Source organism: Symphalangus syndactylus, chromosome 17, assembly GCF_028878055.3.
Source record: "Symphalangus syndactylus isolate Jambi chromosome 17, NHGRI_mSymSyn1-v2.1_pri, whole genome shotgun sequence".
NCBI classification, from domain to species: domain Eukaryota; kingdom Metazoa; phylum Chordata; class Mammalia; order Primates; family Hylobatidae; genus Symphalangus; species Symphalangus syndactylus.
Genome location: NC_072439.2, coordinates 88,920,410 through 88,943,529, shown reverse-complemented (window position 1 = coordinate 88,943,529; position 23,120 = coordinate 88,920,410). Strand labels below are relative to the sequence as shown.

At 47.1% G+C, this 23,120-nt stretch overlaps 1 protein-coding gene across 3 annotated transcripts in view; it reads left to right on the top strand.

Moving 5' to 3' along the window:
- MASP1 (MBL associated serine protease 1) overlaps positions 1-23,120 on the top strand; it is a 74,277-nt gene that overhangs the window by 36,894 nt on the left and 14,263 nt on the right. Inside the window, exons 6-11 of one of the 3 annotated variants that reach the window (XM_063620502.1) lie at positions 1,700-1,847; positions 3,244-3,362; positions 4,667-4,745; positions 11,385-11,522; positions 13,441-13,515; positions 18,438-20,921. In XM_063620502.1, the coding sequence (XP_063476572.1) occupies positions 1,700-1,847; positions 3,244-3,362; positions 4,667-4,745; positions 11,385-11,522; positions 13,441-13,515; positions 18,438-19,321 (1,443 nt within the window). In that variant the 3' untranslated portion in view covers positions 19,322-20,921. Of the gene's footprint in view, positions 1-1,699; positions 1,848-3,243; positions 3,363-4,666; positions 4,746-11,384; positions 11,523-13,440; positions 13,516-18,437; positions 20,922-23,120 lie in introns of those variants that run through there. The other 2 variants (XM_063620501.1, XM_063620500.1) reach the window with 2 other exon arrangements.

Sequence of the window (23,120 nt, the reverse complement as noted above, 5' to 3'; positions counted from 1 at the left end):
CCTAGAATTCTGCCTGCCATGGTGTCCCAGGAGCTACACATGGGAGCCCCACCCAAGCACGCAACCTCTTAGGGCTTCATTTGTTTCCCCTCTCCTCAATAAGGACAGGACAAAGATGTCACTTGGGATTGCAGAAGTCAACAAATGATAGGGAAGGAGTCATGGCCCTCAAAGATGGGGAAAAAACAGGTTAAAGACATGGAGAAGAACCAGGACTGAGAGGTGGGGAATCCGGATCAGATAATAGAGCCTATTGCCTTCTCTCCCCGACTGCCCCCAACCTCCTGCAAACTCATCACCTCCCTCCTGCTCAGCTGCAAAACTTCCCAACTGTTTTTTGTTTTGTTTTGTTTTTTTGCTTCCGCTCTTGCCCTACACAATCTATTCTCCCACAGCATTGAGGGTGATCTTTATAAAAGCTAGATTCGATCGAGTTTGCACTTGAAATTAAACCTAAATTTCTCAACACAACGTGGCGTTTGTCTGTTTTCCAACCTCATGCCACAGCACTCCCACTGCCCAGCCAGCCTGGCTTCCCGCCTGTTCCTAACACTAGGCAAGCTCTTTCCCACCCTTGGCCTTGATCTTTACATATGCAGTTTTCTCTCCCTATGAAGTGTTCTTCCCTTCTCTTCAAATAGGCTCATACTCATCCTACGTATCTCAGATCCCCAATGCTACCTCAGAGAAAGGCCTTCCTTGATTACCTAGTTAAAGTTATTATCTATTATATTACCATTATAGGAATGATTACTTCTACAGGTTACATAGATTTTACATCAATTATAAACATATAGCATATATTTCTATTGTATATGCATATCATCTTGATTATTTTTATAACCCTTATGACAGCCTATAATTATTTCGTTTATTATTTCTTTTTAGTTCCCCCTGACTAGACTGCAGTTTCTTTGACAGCAGAGATCATCTCTGCTTTATGCACCAGACAGCACTCTGCCCTTCTCTGAGCCACAATATATTCATCTTTAAGCAGAGGATTTTTTTTTTTAATTTTACTTTAAGTACTGGGGTATATGTGCAGAACATGCAGGTTTGTTACATAGGTATACATGTGCCACAGTGGTTTGCTGCACCCATCACCCCATCACCTAGGTTTTAAGCCCCACATGCATTAGGTACTTGTCTAATGCACTCCCTCCCCTTGCCCCGCCACCCCCTGACAGGCCCTGGTGTGTGATCTTCCCCTCCCTGTGTCCATGTGTTCTCATTGTTCAACTCCCACTTATGAGTGAGAACATGCGGTGTTTGGTTTTCTGTTCCTGTGTTAGTTTGCTGAGAATGATGACTTCCATCTTCATCCATGTCCCTGCAAAGGACATGAACTCATCCTTTTGTATGGCTGCATAGTATTCCACAGTGTATATGTGCCATATCAATGCCAGTCTATCATTGATGGGCATTTGAGTTGGTTCTATGCCTTTGCTATTGTAAATAGTTAAGTAGAGGATTATTAACCTGCCTTGTCCACTTCAAGAGCCATTGTTAATTATAAAAGAGAGAATGAAGACGAAACCATCTGGTGAATGGTAAGGCTCACTAAAAACCTAAGTGAATACCAAGGGTTCATATGGAAGCTTCCAGAAAACCCAGAGTGCAGTGGAGAGGTGTTACCTGCAGTAGCCATTTTGGCTGCTCAGATATAACCCTCTCTTTCTCTCTCTCTCATATTTTGCAGATCAAAGTTGGTCCAAAAGTTTTTGGGCCTTTCTGTGGAGAGAAAGCCCCAGAACCCATCAGCACGCAGAGCCACAGTGTCCTGATCCTATTCCATAGTGACAACTCGGGAGAGAACCGGGGCTGGAGGCTCTCATACAGGGCTGCAGGTAACCTCTTCCCTCCCAGGTCACACTGAGCTGCTGTGCTTAGCCCTTGCAGAGGCAGTGGCTGAGGGAGGAGATGTGCAGGCTTGGATCTCCTCTGGAGACCTGATGGGACTCCCAGTTGAGCAGCTGGGGACCAAGGCATGTGCTCTCTCCTGACTCAGTTTTCCATCTATAAAATGGGGGCAAGGGCAGCAGTAATTGTTGGGTGGACTAGACTGGTGGTTTTCAAAACATGTACTTCAGTATCACATACAGAGATGAAAGAAAAAGACATCTTGTTTCCTGAAGTCTACCCCTCACACAGTGACTCAGTAGACTTGGAGAGGGCCTTTTCAGCTCCAGCCTTCTCCAAGTCTAGGGCTAGAATTTGGATATGGGCCTGTAGCCCAGAATGTTTCATTATGGTGCTTTGCCTCCTTGTGGGCCCCCCATCGGGAAAGACCATGGGTCTCATGCCCCCATCCCCCAAGTCAGCCAGTCCTGGCTCAAACCTTGATCAAGCCATTCAACCTGCAGTAACTGGTCTGTAGGAACTCAAGGAAGGAAAGGGTGAACATCAGTGACAAAAGATCGCAGCTGGGCATGACTAATCCAGTTCATAGACTAAAACTCTGGCCCTGCCTACATTATCACATACACTGCTCAGATGGGGGAGAGTAGAGAGGATCTTAACAAAGGAGAGTTTGTCTCAGAAAAAGTGTCAGGTATAGGCCCAGGCCTGAAGAGCCTCTCAGATTTAGCCTTTCGAGGAGAGGACTCAGAGGCATGTGATCACAGTCTTTCTAATGCTTTGAAGAAAGGCCTTGGGAAGAAAGTGCAATTTGGGTCATCCTTGGTGGCCCAAGAGGACAAATGAGTAAAAATTACAGGGATGCAAATTTCAGTTAAGTAGGAAAACAGTGTTCACGCAATCAGCAGAGTCCGTGCCTGAAAGTTTCAAGTTAGGGAGGCATTGAGCTCCCTGTCACTGTGTCCCTGAGCCGCCATGCTTAGCCCTCCCGGGGGTGGTGGCTGAGGGAGGAGGGATGCAGGTTTGGACCTCGTGGGGCTCCTAGCTGAGCAGTATGTTTGGCGTCTACTGAGGAGGATATTGTAAGAGAAGCATCAGACGAGGACTGGATTTAATGACATTTAACATTCCTCCCAACCCTGCGTTTTAATGAAATCATCTGGTCAACCATTTCATTCTACAAGTAAGGACATGGTGGTCCAAGTTGGAAACTGCCCTATTCATGGTTCCAGAATTAGTCTCTTGCAGGGCTTGGAAGATCCATGCCTCCAATACCCAGTTCCAGGTTTTATTCACCTTCATCAGGCCTTGCTGTCTAGGGACTGGCCCTTTGAGGTCAGAATTCTCATTTTCTCACCTACTGTTCTTTCATTTGCTCCTCACCAGGAAATGAGTGCCCAGAGCTACAGCCTCCTGTCCATGGGAAAATCGAGCCCTCCCAAGCCAAGTATTCCTTCAAAGACCAAGTGCTTGTCAGCTGTGACACAGGCTACAAAGTGCTGAAGGTGCAGAGCCTTGCCTGGGAAAGGGGAGTGACCAGGCCACAGAAACTCTCCAAAACTGCCCCCTCCCCAGGGCAGATGGGCCGCCAGAACTTGTCATAGTTCCAGCACAGAATTTCATAGCTGCCCATCAACTTTTCAAATGCTCCAGAAATTCCAAAGCATGCATCCCAGGCGGTCTCATACTCTGAAAGAGGCACAAAAGTTTGTTTGTTTGTTTGTTTTAATCAGAGCATGAGCTGGTTTGAATTTTAAAAATATGGATCCATACAGCTCTATAATCAAGGCTGAGAACTGTAACAAAGTTCATCAGGCTTATAGAGGGGAGTGGAGTGGGATACCAGGAAAGGAAGTAAACAGTTTAAAAGTAGCAAATGGGGCCGAGCATGGTGGCTCATGCCTGTAATCCCAGCACTTTGGGAGGCCCAGGCGGGTGGATCACCTGATCTCAGGAGTTTGAGACCAGCCCTAGCCAATATGGCGAAACCCTATCTCTACTAAATAATACAAAAAATAGCCAGGTGTGGTGGTGGGTGCCTGTAATCCCAGCTACTCGGGAGGCTGAGGCAGGAGAATCGCTTGAATCCAGGAGGCAGAGGTTGCAGTGAGCTGAGATCACGCCTTTGCACTCCAGCCTGGGTGACCAGAGCAAAACTCCACCTCAAAAAAATAAAGGAACAGATGGGTTCCCCTCACTCTCCCACCCCCTGAAGCAGTAGTTCTAGGAATCACATGGTTAGCTTTAAAAAAAATCACCTCCCAGCTCTCACTTGAGATCAGTTAAAGCAGACTTTTTGGGCCTGGGACCAGTGATTGGTGCAGCCAAGCTAGAGGACCATCGCTTTCAAGGAATGGTTCTCAAAGAGGGTTGTTCAGTTTCAGCATCACCGGGAACTTGTTAGAAATGCAAATGCTTGGGTAGGCCAGCCCCACTGAATCAGAAACTCTGGGGGAGAAGCCCAGCAGCCTGTGTTTTAACAAGCCCTCCAGGAGATGCTGACTGCTTGCCCTGGTTTGAGAAGCAGTGCTCTGAAAAAGGAGTCAATGCTTACCATTTTCCCTTCAGAGATAGTTGCCCAAACCCCTTCTTGCACACAGCCCTTGCCCCTCTCCAGAGTATGAAAAGGGAGTATGAATTCAGCACGTATCTTTCCCCTACCTTCAAGCTCACCCTTGGAGGCCCATGGGTGGAAAATCTCAGTCGAGATCAAGACACGTGTGGAGCTTGAGTTGGTTTTGCTAGGGAAAAACCCCTGACACCACCCCCACCTCCTTCTTCCCACTCCCTTCTTCCTGTCTCTTCCCAGGACAATGTGGAGATGGACACATTCCAGATTGAGTGTCTGAAGGATGGGACGTGGAGTAACAAGATTCCCACCTGCAAAAGTAAGAAAGCCTGATGGGTTGTTATAAAGCTACTGAGCTCCCCAACACTGGCAGGATCCGAGCGGAGCGTGCAAGGGTGAAAGCGTGGCAGGAGCACGCTACGGGGGATGGGAGCAGGAATTTAACAGACACACAGGGTTGGGAAAAAAAAGAATATCAATGCCCCTTTTGGCAATAAGGCGTTTGAATCCCAAAAGAAACTTCTTGTGGGCCCAGTACTTTGTTAAATACCAATTTTACTTCAGCCCATAGATGGGTTGCCAAACTTACTAAAGGAATAGCATGTGTCCAGGTTCAAAACCAGCTTTGGCAATTGCTAATTCAGGAAACTAGTTTGGTGCTAGTGCCCAGAGCTGAGTGACCTTGCTAGTCTTCACATGGCCATCAGCCATATCCCCTACATCTTCTGAGACAGCTCATGATTTAGGGCTGTGCAGGAAGGGCTGTGGGGTCAGCACAGTGGGCCTGCATGAAGCAGAGGATACAGCTCTTCACTGGCTCCTGGGACCCAGAGTTCTTGCCTTGGCTTTGCCCCTAACCAACTCTGTGACTGTGAATAAGACCCTTCGCCTCAACTATAAAATAAGGAGTTTGGACTAGCTTTATGTTCTAGAATATGTGCCAATGGTTTTAAAATGATACAGTCTATATGAATCATCTACTGAGCTTTGTAAAAATACAAGCTTCCAGCCACTTCACCTCACCACCACCCCCTGCAACCACCCCTCAACACCCAGGTGATTTCAGTGAAAGACTAATAAGGACCACAGTTTTAGAAACTTATCTATGGCCAACACTGATGAGAGGAGGCACAGTGACAGAAACAGTCAGGGAAAGAAGGGAGAGAGAAGGGAGAATTTGCTTTATGATGGATTGGTGAGGTCAAGAATTAGAGCCTGGCACGGTGGCTCACGCCTGTAATCCCAGCACTTTGGGAGACAGAGACAGGTGGATCACTTGAGTTCCGGAGTTCGAGACCAGCCTGGCCAACATGGTGAAACTCAGTCTCTACTAAAAATACAAAATTTAGCCAGGCGTGGTGGTGCATGCCTGTAATCCCAGCTACTCAGGAGGCTGAGGCGGGAGAATTGCTGGAACCCAGGAGGCGGAGATTGCAGTGAGCCGAGATCATGCCACTGCACTCCAGCCTGGGTGACAGAGCAAGACTCTGTCTCAAAAAACAAAACACAAACAAACAAAAAAAACCAAATTAGAGTTGGTCCCACCCATCTTCCTTTCATGACTTTCCATGCAAACTGGAGCGCTATCCTCTTCCCTTTCTCCTACTGGCCTTGATTCAGTAGGCAGACAAATCTCCCATTGTCCCAAGGGGGACATTCCCTTAAGGCAAATCCCAGGAAGAACTTTGAAGTAAAATACACTTGTTCTTTTCCTTTTTATATGATGAAATTTTTCCTTTTCATGTGATGAGCTGGAGTCAGAGCCTAGCGTGGGGAAGGAGGGGACATTTTGTGGCTTTAACAAAATGTTTCAAAAAATGTTGACTGGATGCCTGCGCAGAGTTCCATAGGGAAGTCAGATGGAAAAGACAAGGTCCAGTTATGGTGGAACTCAAGTGCTGGTGGCCACAGCCACCACCTCCTCCAATCCGAGGCTCAAGGCGCAGTGCTGTGACTGGGTTCTAAGCAAAGCACTCTGCAGAACAAAGCAAGAGCCATGTTGAAGGAGAAGGTAAAGGAGGATATGGGGTGTTCTGGATAGAATCAGGCTTTGGAATTAGGAAGTTCTAGATTCAAATGCAGACTCTACCAGCTGAGAGTCCTTCTCAGCTGTAATCAGTGTATTCAGACTCTTTGGCCTCAGTTTCCTGCCCTCAAGATTACTGTGGGGATTAACTGGGTTAATATATATACCATACCCATGGAGGGCCAGAAGCATGCAAAAGATCAACAGACTCCTCCTGCCCCAACCCAATCCCCTCACTAGGAAGTGGTTTCATTTCTCTCATTCACATGTTTGGAAAGTAGGAAACATTAATAATTTTTCCCTGATTAATATTTTTCCCTGACTTACATTAGCATACAACAGAACACCCTGTCATTTTGTAGTAAAGAGAAATTGTTTCCCTGATATGACCCTATTCTCCCAAAACAGGCTGGATAAGACTATTAGAATTCCCATTCAGTCATACCCGGCTTCTTTGCTCACTCAGTAGGTATTTATTGAGCATCTCTCTGCACGAGGCACTGTGCTAGGTCCTAGGGGAGAGGCAAGGACAGCACTGAGGAGTCGAGAATCCCCAGGCTTCTGGGGCTTACAAGTTCTGTTTCTTAAAATTCGCTGATTAAAAATTTTAAAAAGATATGTATCACACCCGGAAGCAGTGGCCCCAGCTCTGTGCCATGGGACATCACAGATCCTAAACAGTGATACAGAAAGGGCTGGGGAGTGGCAGCTGGAATCTCTGCTTCCAGACAAGAGGAGTGCACTATGTGGTAGAGAAACATGCCCTAGAAAAGAAGCTGGGAATTACGGGTCATTGTTCTGGCCCTGCCTCCACCTTGCTGTGGTGACCCCCGGACAAGCCCTGTTCTACTCTGAATGCTGTCAAGTGAGGGTTTGCACCAGATGCAGGCAAAGCTCCCTCCAGGGGCAGAATTTTATAATCCTCATGAGCCAGGATGTATGACTCTGCAAATTCTCAGAACGATAGAAATTCCACAATCCCAAACTGTTCTTCACACTGGCTGTACCTAAACTATGCCTTCTTAATCAATTCTGGTGGAGTAATTTCTGTATTTCCTGCATAAACTGTTTCTGCTTTGCTTGCTAATCTCTCTCTCTCTCTTTCTCTTCCTCTCTCTGCTTCCTTCCTCTGTATCTCTTGATCCCTCTTTGATCTTCACCATGGTGGCAGAAAACGAAATCGATCTGGAGAGCGAACTCAAGTCAGAGCAAGTGACAGAGTGAATGACGGGACCCCACACAATGCAGACATCCAGAAATGGATCACTCCCAAGACCCCCGGGGCCCAGAGCTGCACCACCCCTCCCCACCCAACAACACTCCCGTGCCCCTTTCCATGTGGATTAGAATGGGTGCTGAACAACATGATCTCAGCAGTTGAAGCTGCTACGTGTGTGAAAACAAATTCTCCACTTGAGGGTTTGCCCATCATTCAAACACTATTCCAGAAAATAATGAAAAAAAAAAATGTGGGATTTATTTTAGCACCTCTGAGTGGACTGTACTTTTCTCAAAGGAAAAAAAAAAAATGCCCTTAGTCCTAGAGGCATAAGATTTAATATACAATCATGTGGCCTCAGGCTGACCAGATCAAAGTGGTTTCTAATCCATTCTACATGTCAAGTTTAAATGAGCCAGACTGCCTGTGACTTTATGAATCTGAAGGTGTTACCTGTTGCTGCTTTCTTAACTACCATGAGTAGGTAAAGCAAATAATAACTCACAGAGTGTGGATTTTTGAGAATCTGAATGTTTTCTCATTCACAAAAGTATCCCTTCTACCCTACCTGGCACAGGGCTGAAATGTCATCATTAGAGGTTCTGTCTTCTGGGGCTTACAAGTTCTATGTTTCTTAAAATTCGCTGATTAAAAATTTTAAAAAGATAGGTATCACAACTGAAAGCAGTGGCCCCAGCTCTGTGCCGTGGGACATCACAGGTCCTAAACAGTGATAGAGAAAGGGCTGGGGAATAGCAGCTGGAATCTCTGCTTCTGTCTGAACATCTGGCACACATGTTAGAGAACCTTTGCATTAAATGGACTGCCCGATCTATTTGGTGATTAAATGGCTGTGCGGTGAGGGGAGAACCCTAGGCAGTCTGGAGACTGAGGTGCCATTCTCGGCTAGAGACACCACTGAAAGAAGAGATGGGCTGGCTACTAAAGACAAATGTCAGTTGAATAAATGTCTTTAAACCTACAAAGTATTAACAGCAATCATACTCAGTGTCATACAGGGAATCAGAATTTAAGAGGAAGATTTGATATGTACCCAAATAATTGTAATAGTTTTGATGCAGACAACATCAGATACATCCCATCAAAGAAACATGAGTGAAGAGTTCCAGAACAAGGAAGCAGCCCTGCCCAGTTAGAATTAGAAAGGCTTTCAAGAAGGAGTGTTTCATCAAGCCTCCAGGGTGGCCAGAGCATGGACGCAGGTGCCCCGGGCAGCAGGGATGGCACCAGCGAGGCCTGGGAGCAGGAAGCAACAGGGGAGCACACTGAAGGAGCTGGTGTTTGGAGGGTGGGCGCACCAAGGGGAGGAAAGAAGATGAGGCCAGGGAGAGGGCTAGAGCCCAAACCCCCAGGCCTGAGTGCCAGGGTTAGCTGACTGCACATCGTTCTCTAGAAAGCCCCCCAATACAGCAAAGCACACTTGGAACTACAGGTCAAAAAGGTGTGTCTGGAGGAAAATAAGTGGCAATAAGATTACCATGGAGATAGGGTGTTGGGCGGTACCGCCAAGGCAAGGGGAAAGAGAAGGGTGTTTTGATTCCAGAGTGTGGAACTGGCCAGACAGGACTTTAGAGAAAAGGATAAAACCCTTCCTAAAGCAAAGAGCATAGGCCAACAGAGGAAGCAGGGTCTAGTGTGTGCTGATTGTGCCAGACAGAGCTGCTGCTCAAGGCCTCTTGTGAGGGGTTAAGTCACTTCCATGTCCCAGAGAAACATGGCTTTTTCCCTGCCACTGTGGACTTGGGAAGAAAGTGCACCCCTCCATGCTGCCGAGACCCTCTACCTTCCACTATTTATCACCCCCTCTACCTAGTTGTAGGTCCAGCTGTATCAGTGGGCAAAGTTACTTCTCTGAAGTGATGTGAAAGTAGGTCCTCCACCCAGAAAATATCTATCCGCCAGCATCAGCCACATAACAGGCTCCCAGGGGCCCGTCCACCTAGCCACGCTAAAGCCAACCCTGGAATTCCTGAACTAGGTGGTCAGGTGGACCAAAGTTAAGGGAGATGAGTGATACCAATACCTAAGCACCAAGTCAATGGCATTTTCTGAAAAAGGAGGAAAAATCGGCTTTAACAAAATAAATTTAAAACTGTTCACAGTATTTAAATAATAAATATTATTGCCTCATTATCCTAGTGTTGAGCTGCACACATTTACCTCACAAAGTAGAAGAGCATCTCTACTTTTGGATGATCAGAACAAATGGGATGATTTGTCCAGGGTGATTGGACTGGAGGCCAGGAAAAAACCAGTTGTCTTGGTTGGCCTTCTTAGTGGATAAGAAGTACCTATATTTACTCCCTTCCTTCATCTTTTCCTCCAACCCGGAAGGACTTGGAATTATTTACATTTTGAGTGGACTCTCTAGCTAATCAAAAAGATGAATTTAGAGTCCTAAAGTTAAAATCACAATATCTAAATGGCACTCGGGGATAAATTACATCTCACTGTTTCCCAAAATGACCAGGTAAAATTCAGGAGGACACGGAACTTTGGAAGTTTTACCAGGGCTCTGGAAATTCTGACAATTGATGTCCACTATTGGCCAGCTAGTATCTAGAATAGGCCATTTAACTGGAAAACAGATCCTTAAGAACCACTAGTTCCATTTACTAAAACAGCACTGGGTTTGAGGTCAAATCTTGCTCTCACTCTGACAGTAACTTGCTGTATGTCCTTAGACGAGTCAAGTCTCCTCTCTGGGCTCATAGATAAAATAAAGAGGACACTCTAGATTGCCTACTTCAGGTTTCTTTCCAGCTGCGACATTCTATGATTCATCTATGATTCTTCAACTCTGTCGTAGGCTGTTATATCCAAGATTAGGATTTCCTTAAGAATGAAAAGATTGACAAATTTGGGTCCACAGCCTCTGATATGGCCATGAAAAGATGCCCTGACTCTCAGCTGACTGTCGCTGGGCTCCATCAGTGCTGACAGCTCCCCTAAGACTGAGCTGGACTGGAAAGCTCCCCAAAGACCACCGCTGAGGAGCAGGCATCTTTAGTCATGTCCTATACTGGGAATTATGGCTCAAACATCTGGCCATCAACAATTAGAGAAGATGAACAGAGGAAGACTGAAAGCTGATCCGCCTCCAACCCTGCCTCCTGGCTTCTATGGCCAAGCAAGCTGCCTGTAGAGAGGCAGCAGGGTGGGGCTGTGTACTCAAACAGAAGCTGGGTTTTTTGATTTTTTGTGCCAAACTCCAATGCGAACATATTAGCTGCTCTTACTCAGCCTAGGATTGGGACTAGAAGAACAAAAGATTGTTTGGTTTATGTCAGCTAGAATTTTCTCACTAAGCCAAGGGTTTCATCCTTGGGCAGAAGAGGCAGAGAGGATTGCACAATAAAACTAGAAGTAAAAGAAAGAGGCCCTGGTGGGTAAGAAACTGGAGTCTGCTTAAACCTCAGTAGACCTTCCCCTACCCAAAATTGACACTGGGCAGGTGAGTCGACCACACAGTAGTACCATAATGAATAGGAGAGACCTCAAAAGCAGGACCACTGGTAGCTTCACAGGCTGTATACTGCACATCCCAGGGGCACCCTTCAGAGGCTTTATAACATTGCTTTCTGGAATTGTGTGCAGTGCACAACCTGTACATCTGCATGAGACAGATCCATCAGATAGCCAAAGGAGGATGAGCAAAAGGCAGTTGAGGGGTCTCACTTCTTCTCTTTCAGTTGTAGACTGTAGAGCCCCAGGAGAGCTGGAACATGGGCTGGTCACCTTCTCCACAAGGAACAACCTCACCACATACAAGTCTGAGATCAAATACTCCTGTCAGGAGCCCTATTACAAGATGCTCAACAATATCACAGGTAAGCCCTCCATGCTAAGCCACCGCACCCCCATTTCACACTCTCGGGGCCTCAGGGTTGGACTGGGGGCTGAGACAGCTCTGAAAGGATGAACTGCTCATAAGTGTGTAGAGCCTGATAATGCAAAACGTGTCACTCACACATCTCCTCAGGTTCTCACTTTCCATGAGCTTGTGTTACTGTGTCCGTGTGGAGATGCACAAACAGTCTCAAAACCAAAAAGCAGGCTTTTTTGTTTTTAACTTTAAATCTAGCACTGATTTACTAATGAGTTGTTGGTGGGAGCGTGAAGGAACTGATTTACTAATGAGTTGAAGGTGGGAGTGTGACACAACTAAGGGAAGAAACAAGACCCTAAAGGAAGCCTGGAATCCCCCAAGTTAAACTCCTTCATGTGGTCTGAGGCTGAGTTGGAGTTTCCAAAAATTCGCCACTATTACTGCTTCATCCAGCCTCTGCCTTGGCTTCTGGGTGAGGGCAACATCTCACCAGGCCAGACCAATTCAGCAGGTAAGGGACCTTCCTTCAAAGACCTGTTCCCCTGATACGGACAGGGGTCCAGGCAGGGCTGGGGAGCGAGGAGCAGATCCTCTGCCTCCCCAGGTAGCCCAGCATATCCCCTGACCACAGCTCAAGCACAGCCACAGCAGTCCCTGTCCAGGCCTCATCCATGCCAACTGGCGGAGACCCCTGGCTGCCCCAGGGGCTGGGCAGCAGCACACTGGCCAGAGGGTGAAGCACCAGCAATAACCTGTCCATTGGCCACACTGGGGGTTTGGGAGGACGTGGGAGGAGAAGTGCTTAGAGACATAACCCGCCTCTCCCTGCCTTGTGGCAGCCCAACACCCCCTCACATGCACTCATAGTCCCTAGCAGAAAAGGAACTGTCAGGGAGAAAGGAGGGCCCATCGGCTCTGCCTCTCTGGCATGCAAGCACAGAGAATATTCTCCTGACTCATCTGAGCCTCCAACTCCTCTTTGTTTTTGTTTTTGTTTTTGTTTTTGAGACAGGGTCTCACTCTGTCACCCAGGATGGAGTGCAGTGACGTGATCTCGGCTCACTGCAACCTCCACCTTCTGGGTTCAAGCAATTCTCTTGCCTCAGCCTCCCAAGTAGCTGTGATTACAGAAGCTTGCCACCATGCCCAGCTAATTTTTGTATTTTTAGTAGAGACTGGCTTTTGCCGTGTTGGTCAGGCTGGTCTCGAACTCCTGACCTCAACCAAAGTGCTGGGATTACAAGCGTGAGCACCTGGCCCCAAGTCCTCATTTTTAAAAGAGGGAACAGCAGTGAAGTTCTTAGAGCTATTTTGAAACTCCAGTGAGATGGTGGCCACAAATGTATGCTTATTAAAGAGTCTGTCAAATGGAGAAGAAAGGAAAGTGCACCTGTGCAACGGAGAGCCATGTGAGCCCAGGTCTTTGTGACAAGTGAGGGGGAGGTGCCTTCCAGGACCTGGGGAGGAGAGCAGCCCTCAGCCAGGCAGGAGTGGGATTCCCCAGAGCTTTGGACAGACACCATGCTGAAGAGTGTGGTGTTTATTTTTGAGGGTGACAGCAAGCCATTGGTGATTCTGAGCTCAGAAAGGACATGGTCAGATTCCCATTTTAGAAAGATCCTTCAGGCTGCAAAGGGAGTTGGTAGAAGGACTAGGATGGTAGCCCTATGGGTATTTGAAGAGATTTGGAGGTTAATTGGTCCCTTTGGAGGATTATATCCCAGAGAGTACCTGCCACATTCTTCCTCATTCTTCTTAGTACATCTAGGCTCAGAGACGATGGTATCTGAGCCTAGATGACCATTTGGAGGACTTTTGTAATAACTCACTTTAGAGAAATTAAGTACCCAGATCTATTTTTCATGTGTTACAAATCAACCATTTTCTCCCTCTTCTCCTAACCTCTTTCACTAATCCAGGTATATATACCTGTTCTGCCCAAGGAGTCTGGATGAATAAAATATTGGGGAGAAGCCTACCCACCTGCCTTCCAGGTACCTCACCCTTCAAATCCTTCGCCTCATGGTTTTCCATCCAAGGCCCTAGGACCCCAGGTTTTCTGGCTGTTAATAGGGAGATGGGGGACAGGGGAGGTGATGCTTTGGTTGCTTTTTAAGAGATGTCTTCAAAAGGTTAAAGGTCAGAGAAGCCTTGCTTCACACTTTCTCAAACCAGCCTGTATTTTCTGCCTGCTCCGTCACTCCGAGAGCCCTCCTGTCCCCTCTCTGCGCCCTTGCCACAAGCTTTTTCATATAACACAGTTTGTGTGTGTGTCTGCTGTTGTGCCAGGGAAATTGAAAAAGTGGGCACCCTGTCCTCAAGCACTCACCATGCTATCAAGGAGATGATAAGACAAACAACATCATGATAAGACAGAGTGAGAAATTATTTCTTCCAAACAGCAACGTGGTCAAGCCTTTCCGATGGCTGCCTTTCCCATGGTTTACTTACTGATTCCACTTTAAAATGGAAAGAAAATTTTGTGGTAACAGGAAGTGTTACTGTGCATACAGATTTTGGGGACATTTGCTTTAGCATTAAAAGTATAGGCCGGGAGTACAGGCTCATGCCTGTAATCCCAACACTTTGGGAGGCCAAGGCAGGTGGATCATCTGAGGTCAGGAGTTCAAGACCAGCCTGGCCAACATGGTGGAACCCCATCTATACTAAAAATACAAAACAAAAATTAGCCAGGTGTGGTGGCGCGCACCTGTAATCCCAGCTACTTGGGAAGCTGAGACAGGAGAATTGCTTGAACCCAGGAGGCAGAGGCTACAGTGAGCCGAGATTGCACCATTGCACTCCAGCCTGGGTGCCAGAGCTAGACTCTGTCTTGAAAAATAAATAAATAAATAAATAGTATGGGTGATTTGCATTGCAATCACACTTTGTAGCTGTTCAAGTCGACTTAGAAAAGTGTAGCCCCAAAATGCACACTCTAGGGTTAAACAAATAATCCACAAAAAATTAAATTTAATATTCACAACATAGTAATTTACGTTTTTTTTTTAAAAAAAAGCAAGAATGGCAGTAGTTTAATGATACAATCACTCAAGACAGCATTGAGGAATACTGAAATTAAGTGCCTTGTCTAATTCCATCTGCATGTTTGCACAAACAGCAGGAAATTTGCAATATGGTTAAGCATTGGGTGATATTTGTCTTTGCTGAATAAGAGTGTTGGGTAAACTGACATAGTGTATTATATTAATGGTACATTTCAGTAACCCTACAGTATACAGTATAAAGTAGGTATACTAGTGCACGGTAGATATATTAGTCTTTTCTCACACTGCTGATAAAGACATACCCACGACTGGGTAATTTACACAGAAAAAGAAGTTATTGGACTCACAGTTCCACATGGCTGGAGAGGCCTCACAATCATGGCGGAAGGTGAAAGGCACATCTTACATGGTGGCAGGCAAGAGAGAAATGAGACATAGCCAGTTTGGGGCATAGCCAAACGATATCAGGAGGCTTCTAGATATCAGATTAGACACTAAAATGGAAAGGCTATAGAGTTGTCTACCATTCATCCTTAAGAAGTGAAGAACATGTTAGCATTTGGGAGTCAGGTTTTGACCATCATGTGTGCTATGGGATCCCAGAGAAGCAGGAAGTAACAATGCCTGGTTGTCTATGAGTGGAGGGGTAAGAACTGACTAGGAAGGGTTCACATAAGAGGTCTTTATTTCTAAGAAAAACTTATGAGGATGTGGAATAAGGGAATGTTCATCCCACCCATTCTGCTCATTCCACTTACCTCAATTAGGCTTGCCCAGAAGTACACCCAAGGACTCTAAGCAGTGAAGCCTCAGAAAAGAGAGGAATGGTGGAGCTGTAGCAAACCAGAGGATCTAATCCCCATTTTGCTAAAAGACCATGTGAGCCAAAAAAAAGCTAGGGATAGATTCCATGCTGGAAAGCCATGTGGCCACCTCTGGAAGAGGAAGAAGCCCCGGGCAAGGAGTCAAGGCCATAGGTACTAATACTGATGCTGCCATTTCCTAACTGTGATCTTTGGTAAGTAATTTCATGTCTCTGGGTCTGGGATCCCATACCTCAGAAGTAAAGCATCAGGACCAAGAGACCTGTGATATTCTATGACCTTGTTTTTTTTTTTTTTTTTTTGAGAAACAGTTTCGTTCTTGTTGCCCAGGCTGCGTGGAATGGTGCAATCTCGGCTCACTGCAATCTCTGCCTCCTGGGTTCAAGCAATTCTCTTGCCTCAGCCTCTCAAGTAGCTGGGATTACAGGCATGCGCCCCCATGCCTGACTTTTTTTTTTTTTTTTTAATTTTTAGTAGAGATGGGGTTTCTCCATGTTGGTCAGGCTGGTGTCAAACTCCCCACCTCAGGTGATCCGCCCACCTCAGCTTCCCAAAGTGCTGGGATTACAGGCATGAGCCATGCGCCCAGCTATTCTATGACTTTTAATGTCATCATCCTCTATGTTTGTACAAAGCATCTTGGATACAATGAGTCATGAAATTCTTTTAACACCCAGTGTTGGGCAGAACCATGGTGTATCATTGGACTAGGCCAGAAATTTGTAAATTCTCTCTTTGCAAAACACTGTGATTGAACCAGGATGCAGGCCAGGATGGAGAAGGCCATCTCATCTATTGTCAAAAGGCCCACCATTTCAGGGGGCCTGCTAAGCAAATATTACTTGCCCTTTTATTTTATAAATGAGAAAACTGTCAGAATAGTGTAGTGATTTGCACAAGGCTACTTGTAGAAAGTCAGGGGCAGAGCTGAAAGGTAAACTCAATACTTTTGATGGCAACATAAGTAATGCCGAGCCATTCTTTTACCATGATCATGTTTTATGCCATCCTCAGGAACCTCGAATCCTAGAGTATCACATTTTTTTTAAAGACCCTCCCTCAGTAACCACTGTCCTCTAGAACCCAAATCTGGCTTCAGCATAGCCAAAGCTGTAACATTTCAGGAAGATCCCTTTCTCCCAGGAAAGACTGTGTGGAGAATGGCAGCAGTCAATAAGAATGACCCCATTTCAGTGAGCTCTCCCAAGAGCTTGTTGCATCATTCAGCCTCTTAAAAGGACAAGAACACATCAAGGAGAAAAACAGATTTCAGTGGAGATACGAAGCTAGACTCAGGATAAACAGGTTCGAGTTCTGGCTTTCCCATTAAAACTTTGAGTAAGTCACTTGCCTTCTCTGAACTTCCATGTTTCCATCTGTAAATTAGCTGTTCTCCAAGGTCTCTCCAGATCTGATCTGTGACCTGCAGTGTGCCACTGGCACCTTGGTTGGAGAAAGGTACCGTTTAGTGTTGGCTTTGTTGTGACCACGGACCAAGCCACAGACATGTCCCTTACCGGATTAGGGCCTTGAAGCACTAAATATATGTAGGACCAGTCGCAGAGCTGCACTGAGATGTTGCCTTGCAGCTTGCTACTTGTAATTGGAAGGCTGACCCTCAACTTTGAAAGGCCAGGCCACAGAGAGTTACAAAGACCAGTTCACATCTGGCCTGGGGTGAATGGCAGGGTGCCCCAGGATCAAGCAAGAAGCATTTGGCCTCAGGAAGAAGAGCATCTGAAAAGCATTAGGTTGCTAAAAGCCTGCTCTCCCAAAGTTGCCAAGAAAACTCAAATGTTCCATGGCGTCTAAAGGATTGTCGAAAGCGCCCAGGCCAAGGAGTATAGCCTGGCCATTTGGAACAAGGAGGAGGCCCACACTCATAGTAGGTCTACCTCCAAGACCCAAGCACCCTGCCTGGGAAGGGCCGTGCAAGCATGTTCTTAGCCAGCGGGGGCCTGGTGCTGAAGACCTTCTGCTCATTGGCCAGAGGCATTTGGCTGCAGGAGGCTGGTGGTGCATGTGCACGCTCAGGGTGCAACTCAGTGGAATGAAGTTTGCTCAGATCTTTCTCCTTCCCCTAAAGGTACTACACAGCTCCTGGGTGCAATGATGGGTGGCCCAGAGTAGGGTCCATGCATCATTGCTTATAGATTATGCCACCTTTCCCCAACCATGGATGCCCTGGGCCTTAATCCATGGGCATCAATTTATAGCAAGATTCTTTTAGGACAGAGAAGAAAAGGTTTCAGGGCCTGTGCCCACAGTCTTAATACCTGTTGAGTCAGTGTGGGATACAAGACTTAGAATCTAGTTAAGCTCCTGCTATCTGAATTAAGAGTCATATCCTTTTGGGCTAGTCACTTAAACTCAGGAGGTTTACTCACCTAGAAAATGGTGATGGCCAAAGCAAATAAAATGAAAATTAAAGGATCCCTGGAATTTGAAGGATCCCTGGAGATCATTGTGACCAAATGCCTCATTTGGCAGATCAAAAATTGAAATCCAGAGAGGGAAATTTGCTGACTCAGAGTAACATGGGAAATGGAAGAGAAAAACCAGGTCAAGGCTTCCAGCGTCTTTGTTCCCAGTCTAGCGTTTGCTGTGACTTGCTAGATGCTTTTTTAGGTTCCTTCCATCTCTCTGTCCCCATGGACAGAAAACTTTCAGAAGTTTTCTAGGTTCCCATAGCATGGACCACTTCTGAAATAAGACCTGCCTTTCTAGAGAAGGAAGGGGAGAAGTGACCACTACTGGAAATAGATGGCTCTAAATGGTCTGGGTCACAAGTGATCTTAGCCAGAGGTGGTTCAGGACAGAGAAAGCCCAAACACAGAGTGGTCCAGTCCAGAGACAGTCCCAGCTACAGAAGAGCCAGACTAGAGATGGGCCAGCCTAGAGAGACTTAGACCCAAAATGACCCTGAGTAGAGCTCTCCCAGGCTAGCATGACCCAGGCAGGTTAGGGTCCTACGGTGGCATAATCTATAGTGGGTGAGATGTGAATTTCTCTTTGTGGCTGCTATCATATGGCTGACCTGACCAGTCTCTGTCTCTTGTCCCTGCTCCCTCTTTCTCCTTACAGAGTGCGGTCAGCCCTCCCGCTCCCTTCCAAGCCTGGTCAAGAGGATCATTGGGGGCCGAAATGCTGAGCCCGGCCTTTTCCCGTGGCAGGCTCTGATAGTGGTGGAGGACACTTCGAGAGTGCCAAATGATAAGTGGTTTGGGAGTGGGGCCCTGCTCTCTGAGTCCTGGATCCTCACAGCAGCTCATGTGCTGCGCTCCCAGCGTAGAGACAGCACGGTGATACCAGTCTCCAAGGAGCATGTCACCGTCTACCTGGGCTTGCATGATGTGCGGGACAAATCGGGGGCGGTCAACAGCTCAGCTGCCCGAGTGGTGCTCCACCCAGACTTCAATATCCAAAACTACAACCACGATATAGCTCTGGTGCAGCTGCAGGAGCCCGTGCCCCTGGGACCCCACGTTGTGCCTGTCTGCCTGCCAAGGCTTGAGCCTGAAGGCCCGGCCCCCCACATGCTGGGCCTGGTGGCTGGCTGGGGCATCTCCAATCCCAATGTGACAGTGGATGAGATCATCAGCAGCGGCACACGGACCTTATCAGATGTACTGCAGTATGTCAAGTTACCCGTGGTGCCTCACGCTGAGTGCAAAACTAGCTATGAGTCCCGCTCAGGCAATTACAGTGTCACGGAGAACATGTTCTGTGCTGGCTACTATGAGGGCGGCAAAGACACGTGCCTTGGAGATAGCGGTGGAGCCTTTGTCATCTTTGATGACTTGAGCCAGCGCTGGGTGGTGCAAGGCCTGGTGTCCTGGGGGGGACCTGAAGAATGTGGCAGCAAGCAGGTCTATGGAGTCTACACAAAGGTCTCCAATTATGTGGACTGGGTGTGGGAGCAGATGGGCTCACCACAAAGCGCGGGAGAGCCCCAAGTGGAACGGTGAGCTGACTTACGTCCTCGGGGCCTGCCTCCCCTGAGTGAAGCTACACCGCACTTCCAACAGCACACTCCACATTACTTCTCAGACCAAATGGAATGGAACACACTGACCCAGCGGTGGCTTCTCCTACCGAGACAGCCCCCAGGACCCTGAGAGGCAGCAGTGTGGTATAGGGAGAAGGCTCTAGGCAGGAGACCTGCATTCCTGAGCTTGTCCAAGTCTCTTTCCCTGTCTTGGCCTCACTCTACCCAGTAATACAATGCAGGAGCTCAACCAAGGCCTCTGTGCCAATCCCAGCACTCTTTCCAGGCCATGCTTCTTACCCAAGTGGCCTTTATTCACTCCTGATCACTTACCAAACCCATCGGTCCCACTGTTGGTATAACTGAGCTTGGACCTGACTATTAGAAAATGGTTTCTAACATTGAACTGAATGCTGCATCTGTATATTTTCCTGCTCTGCCTTCTGGGACTAGTCTTGGCCTAGTCCTTCCTCTAGGAGAAGAGCATTCAGGTTTTGGGAGATGGCTCATAGCCACACCCCTCTCTCTTAGTGTAATCCCTTGGAGCACCTTCGTGCCTGGGGTTTCTCTCCCTAAAGCTTCTTGCAGTGTAAGCCTTATCCCTATGTTCCCCAATAAAGGAATTTCAAAGGACATGGAGAAAGTTGGGAAGGTTTGTGCTGACTGGTGGGAACAGAATAGCCGTGGGAGGCCCACCAAGCCCTTAAATTCCCATTGTCAACTCAGAACACATTTGGGTCCATATGCCACCCTAGAACACCAGCTAACACCATGGGTGTCCACACCTGCTGCTCCAGACAAGCACAAAGCAATCTTTCAGCCTTGAAATGTATTATCTGAAAGGCTACCTGAACCCCAGACCCAAATGTGGGGACTTAGTCGATTACCTGGAAAAAGAGAAGACCCACACCATGTCCTGCTGTGCTTTTGGGCAGGGAAATGGAAGAAAGAGTGGGATGGGCACATTAGAAGTCACCCAAATCCTGCCAGGCTGCCTGGCATCCCTGGGGCATAAGCTGGGCGGAGAATCCACCCCACAGGATGTTCAGAGGGACCCACTCCTTCATTTCCCAGAGTCAAGGGAATCAGAGGCTCACCCATGGCAGGCAGTGAAAAGAGCCAAGAGTCCTGGGTTCTAGTCCCTGCTCTGTCCCCAGCTGGCTGTATAACCTTTGAAAAATCATTTTCCTTCTCTGAGTCTCTGGTTCTCCATCAGCAATAGGAGGGCATAAGGTCCCCTGCAGGGTCCTTCTAGCTGGAGCACTCAGAGCTTCCCTGACTGCTAGCAGCCTCTCTGGCCCTCACAGGGCTGATTGTTCTCCTTCTCCCTGGAGCTCTCTCTCCTGGAAATCTCCATCAAAGCAAGGCAGCCAGAGAAGCCCCTGAGAGGGAATGATTGGGAAGTATCCACTTCTCCAACCGGCTCATCAAAGCACACTCCTATGTCTACGAATGGCACATGTAAAGGATGTTATATTTTGTATCTTTTATGTCATATGCTTCACCACTCTGTAAAGGGCCTCTGCATTGTTGCTCCCGTCAGGGGTCTAAAGTGGAAATAAACCCTCGTGGATAACCAATAGCTTTGGCTTATGGGTTTTGTTATTGTTGGGGAAGTGTGTTCATTTGTTTTGACTTTTTTGAAAAGAAATTGGCCTCCTCATTAAACCAAAATCTCGCTTGTTGCAGAAAAAGTACAACTTTTGGTACCTGGACATTATCCAAGAGGTAATGAGGAAAGGATTTGGTTATTGATGTGTCTCCCTCTCGGAGGCTGCTCATTTCTTCATTTAAGTGCCTGCCATTTAAGTCCTTGCCTTCAAAGGACTTGAGCCTGAAGGCCCGGCCCCCCCACGTGCTGGGCCTGGTGACCAACTAGGGCATCTCCATTCCCAATGTGACATTGGATGAGATCAGCAGCAGCAACACACGGACCTTGTCAGATGCCCTGCAGGATGTCAAGTTACCCGTGGTGCCAGATGCTGAGTGCAAAACCAGCTATGAATCCCGCTCAGGCAACTACAGTGTCACGGAGAACATGTTCTGTGCCAGCTAGTTTCTAGTGCCAGTTTCAAAGGGCTGAAACTGGCATGCAAGACAAGCTTATGCGCATATAGGTCTTACATAGGCAAAAGGAGTTAAATGTAAAAGGAACAGAGGTTTAAGTACTATAGGAACTTAAAGAAGGGGCTATTTCATATAGCTGGAGGGGCTTGGAATAGCTTTGCAGAGGCTTCAAAGGATGTGTGGGAGATAGGAGGGAAGGGGCAGAGTGGAAAAAAGCATGAAAGCTTTCAAAGCATGAAAGCTGGCCATGGTTAAAGTGAGAGCAGTGGGCATTGAGTGGGAAGAGTTTTAAAAGGCATACTCTATTTGAACTGTCCTGAAACGAGTGATTCTCTAAGTTCGGGGTATATGAGAATCACTTGGGGTGCTGGTGAAAAATGCAGATTGCTGGGTCTAACCCACTGGAAAATTTGAATTCAGTATGTCTGAGGGTGGGCAGCATGGTGTGGAAAGTGGACAGGAAGGGGCTGAGCTAGGAAAGCAGTTATGCAACTTCTGCAACTGTCCTGATGAGGGATGGTGCAGACCCACCAGCCATAGGGCTGTGACAGTGCAGACAGGAGGAGGAGCAGTTTAAATCGATTTAAGTGGTACATTCAGCAGGGCTTGGCCTATAGGCATCTCTTGATAGGTTCAAGCATGAGTGGCACGTGATAGTGAAGTCTCACCATGGGACACACTCATGGTTCGCCTTTGTTTCTGGTTTGTACCATAATGAAAATGCCATCCTTTTTACACTATTGGGAATGAAAATAAGAGCTTATTTATGCTTTGCACTTTATGGTTTGAAGGACTATCGTGTCTCATGTTCTATTACATTTCCAATTTTTGTTTTTCTTTTGATACTTGGACTTTATGTTGTAACATATTGAGGTACTGAGGTGTGATGAGGTTACCTAGAGAGCACTTTCTGACATGGAGTTGGGGAGACACATCACTCTCCTTCTCCTAGGGATTTACCAGCAGCTTAGTGACTGATTGAACATGGGGTTGAAGAAAAGGGAGACAAGGATGTGATTGATTCAGACATCAGCAGACATCTGGAATAACAAAGGAGAGAAGGTTAGTGAAGGGTGGATACTTGGGCTTGGTTTCCCTGAGCTGGAAGAGTTTATGAGCAATCCAGCTGGAAATGTAAGTAGGCAGTAAAGAATGATGAGTTTTAGAGGACAGGGCAGATTTAAAGACACTGATTTGAAGTTCATCAGCACATGGGTAGTATGATGGCATAGAGGTAGAGGGCATCATCTACGGGAAATTTACAGATAAGAAAAGGAGACCAAGGCCTGGGGCCAAATGGGTGAAACACCAGCATCACAGAAGGCATGAAGAAAAGACAGGCCACAAGGGAAAAAAAAGAAAAAAAGGAAGGGATCAGAAACGCAGGGAGAAAAGTGCTTCAGAAGCCAAGAGGACGAGTTGTAAAGAGGGATGAAGTAGTCAACAGCACCCAATGCTGCCAAGAGTCCAGTGAAGGACTGCAGGATGGAAGTTCCCCAGGACAGGAATCAAGTCTCCATCGTCATCCCTGAGGGGTATGCAGACAGCAGGCTCCATGTGTGAATTTCAAGTCTCCAGGACTTCTCTCTTCCTTGGTCCTCTCTTTCTCCGTCCTCTCTCTGTACTCCCTCCTTCCTCTCTCTCCAGCCTTCTCAGTCTCCCAGGATGGGCTTTTAGCTCTTTTCTCAGAGGTAGGAAACTGCCCTTGCATC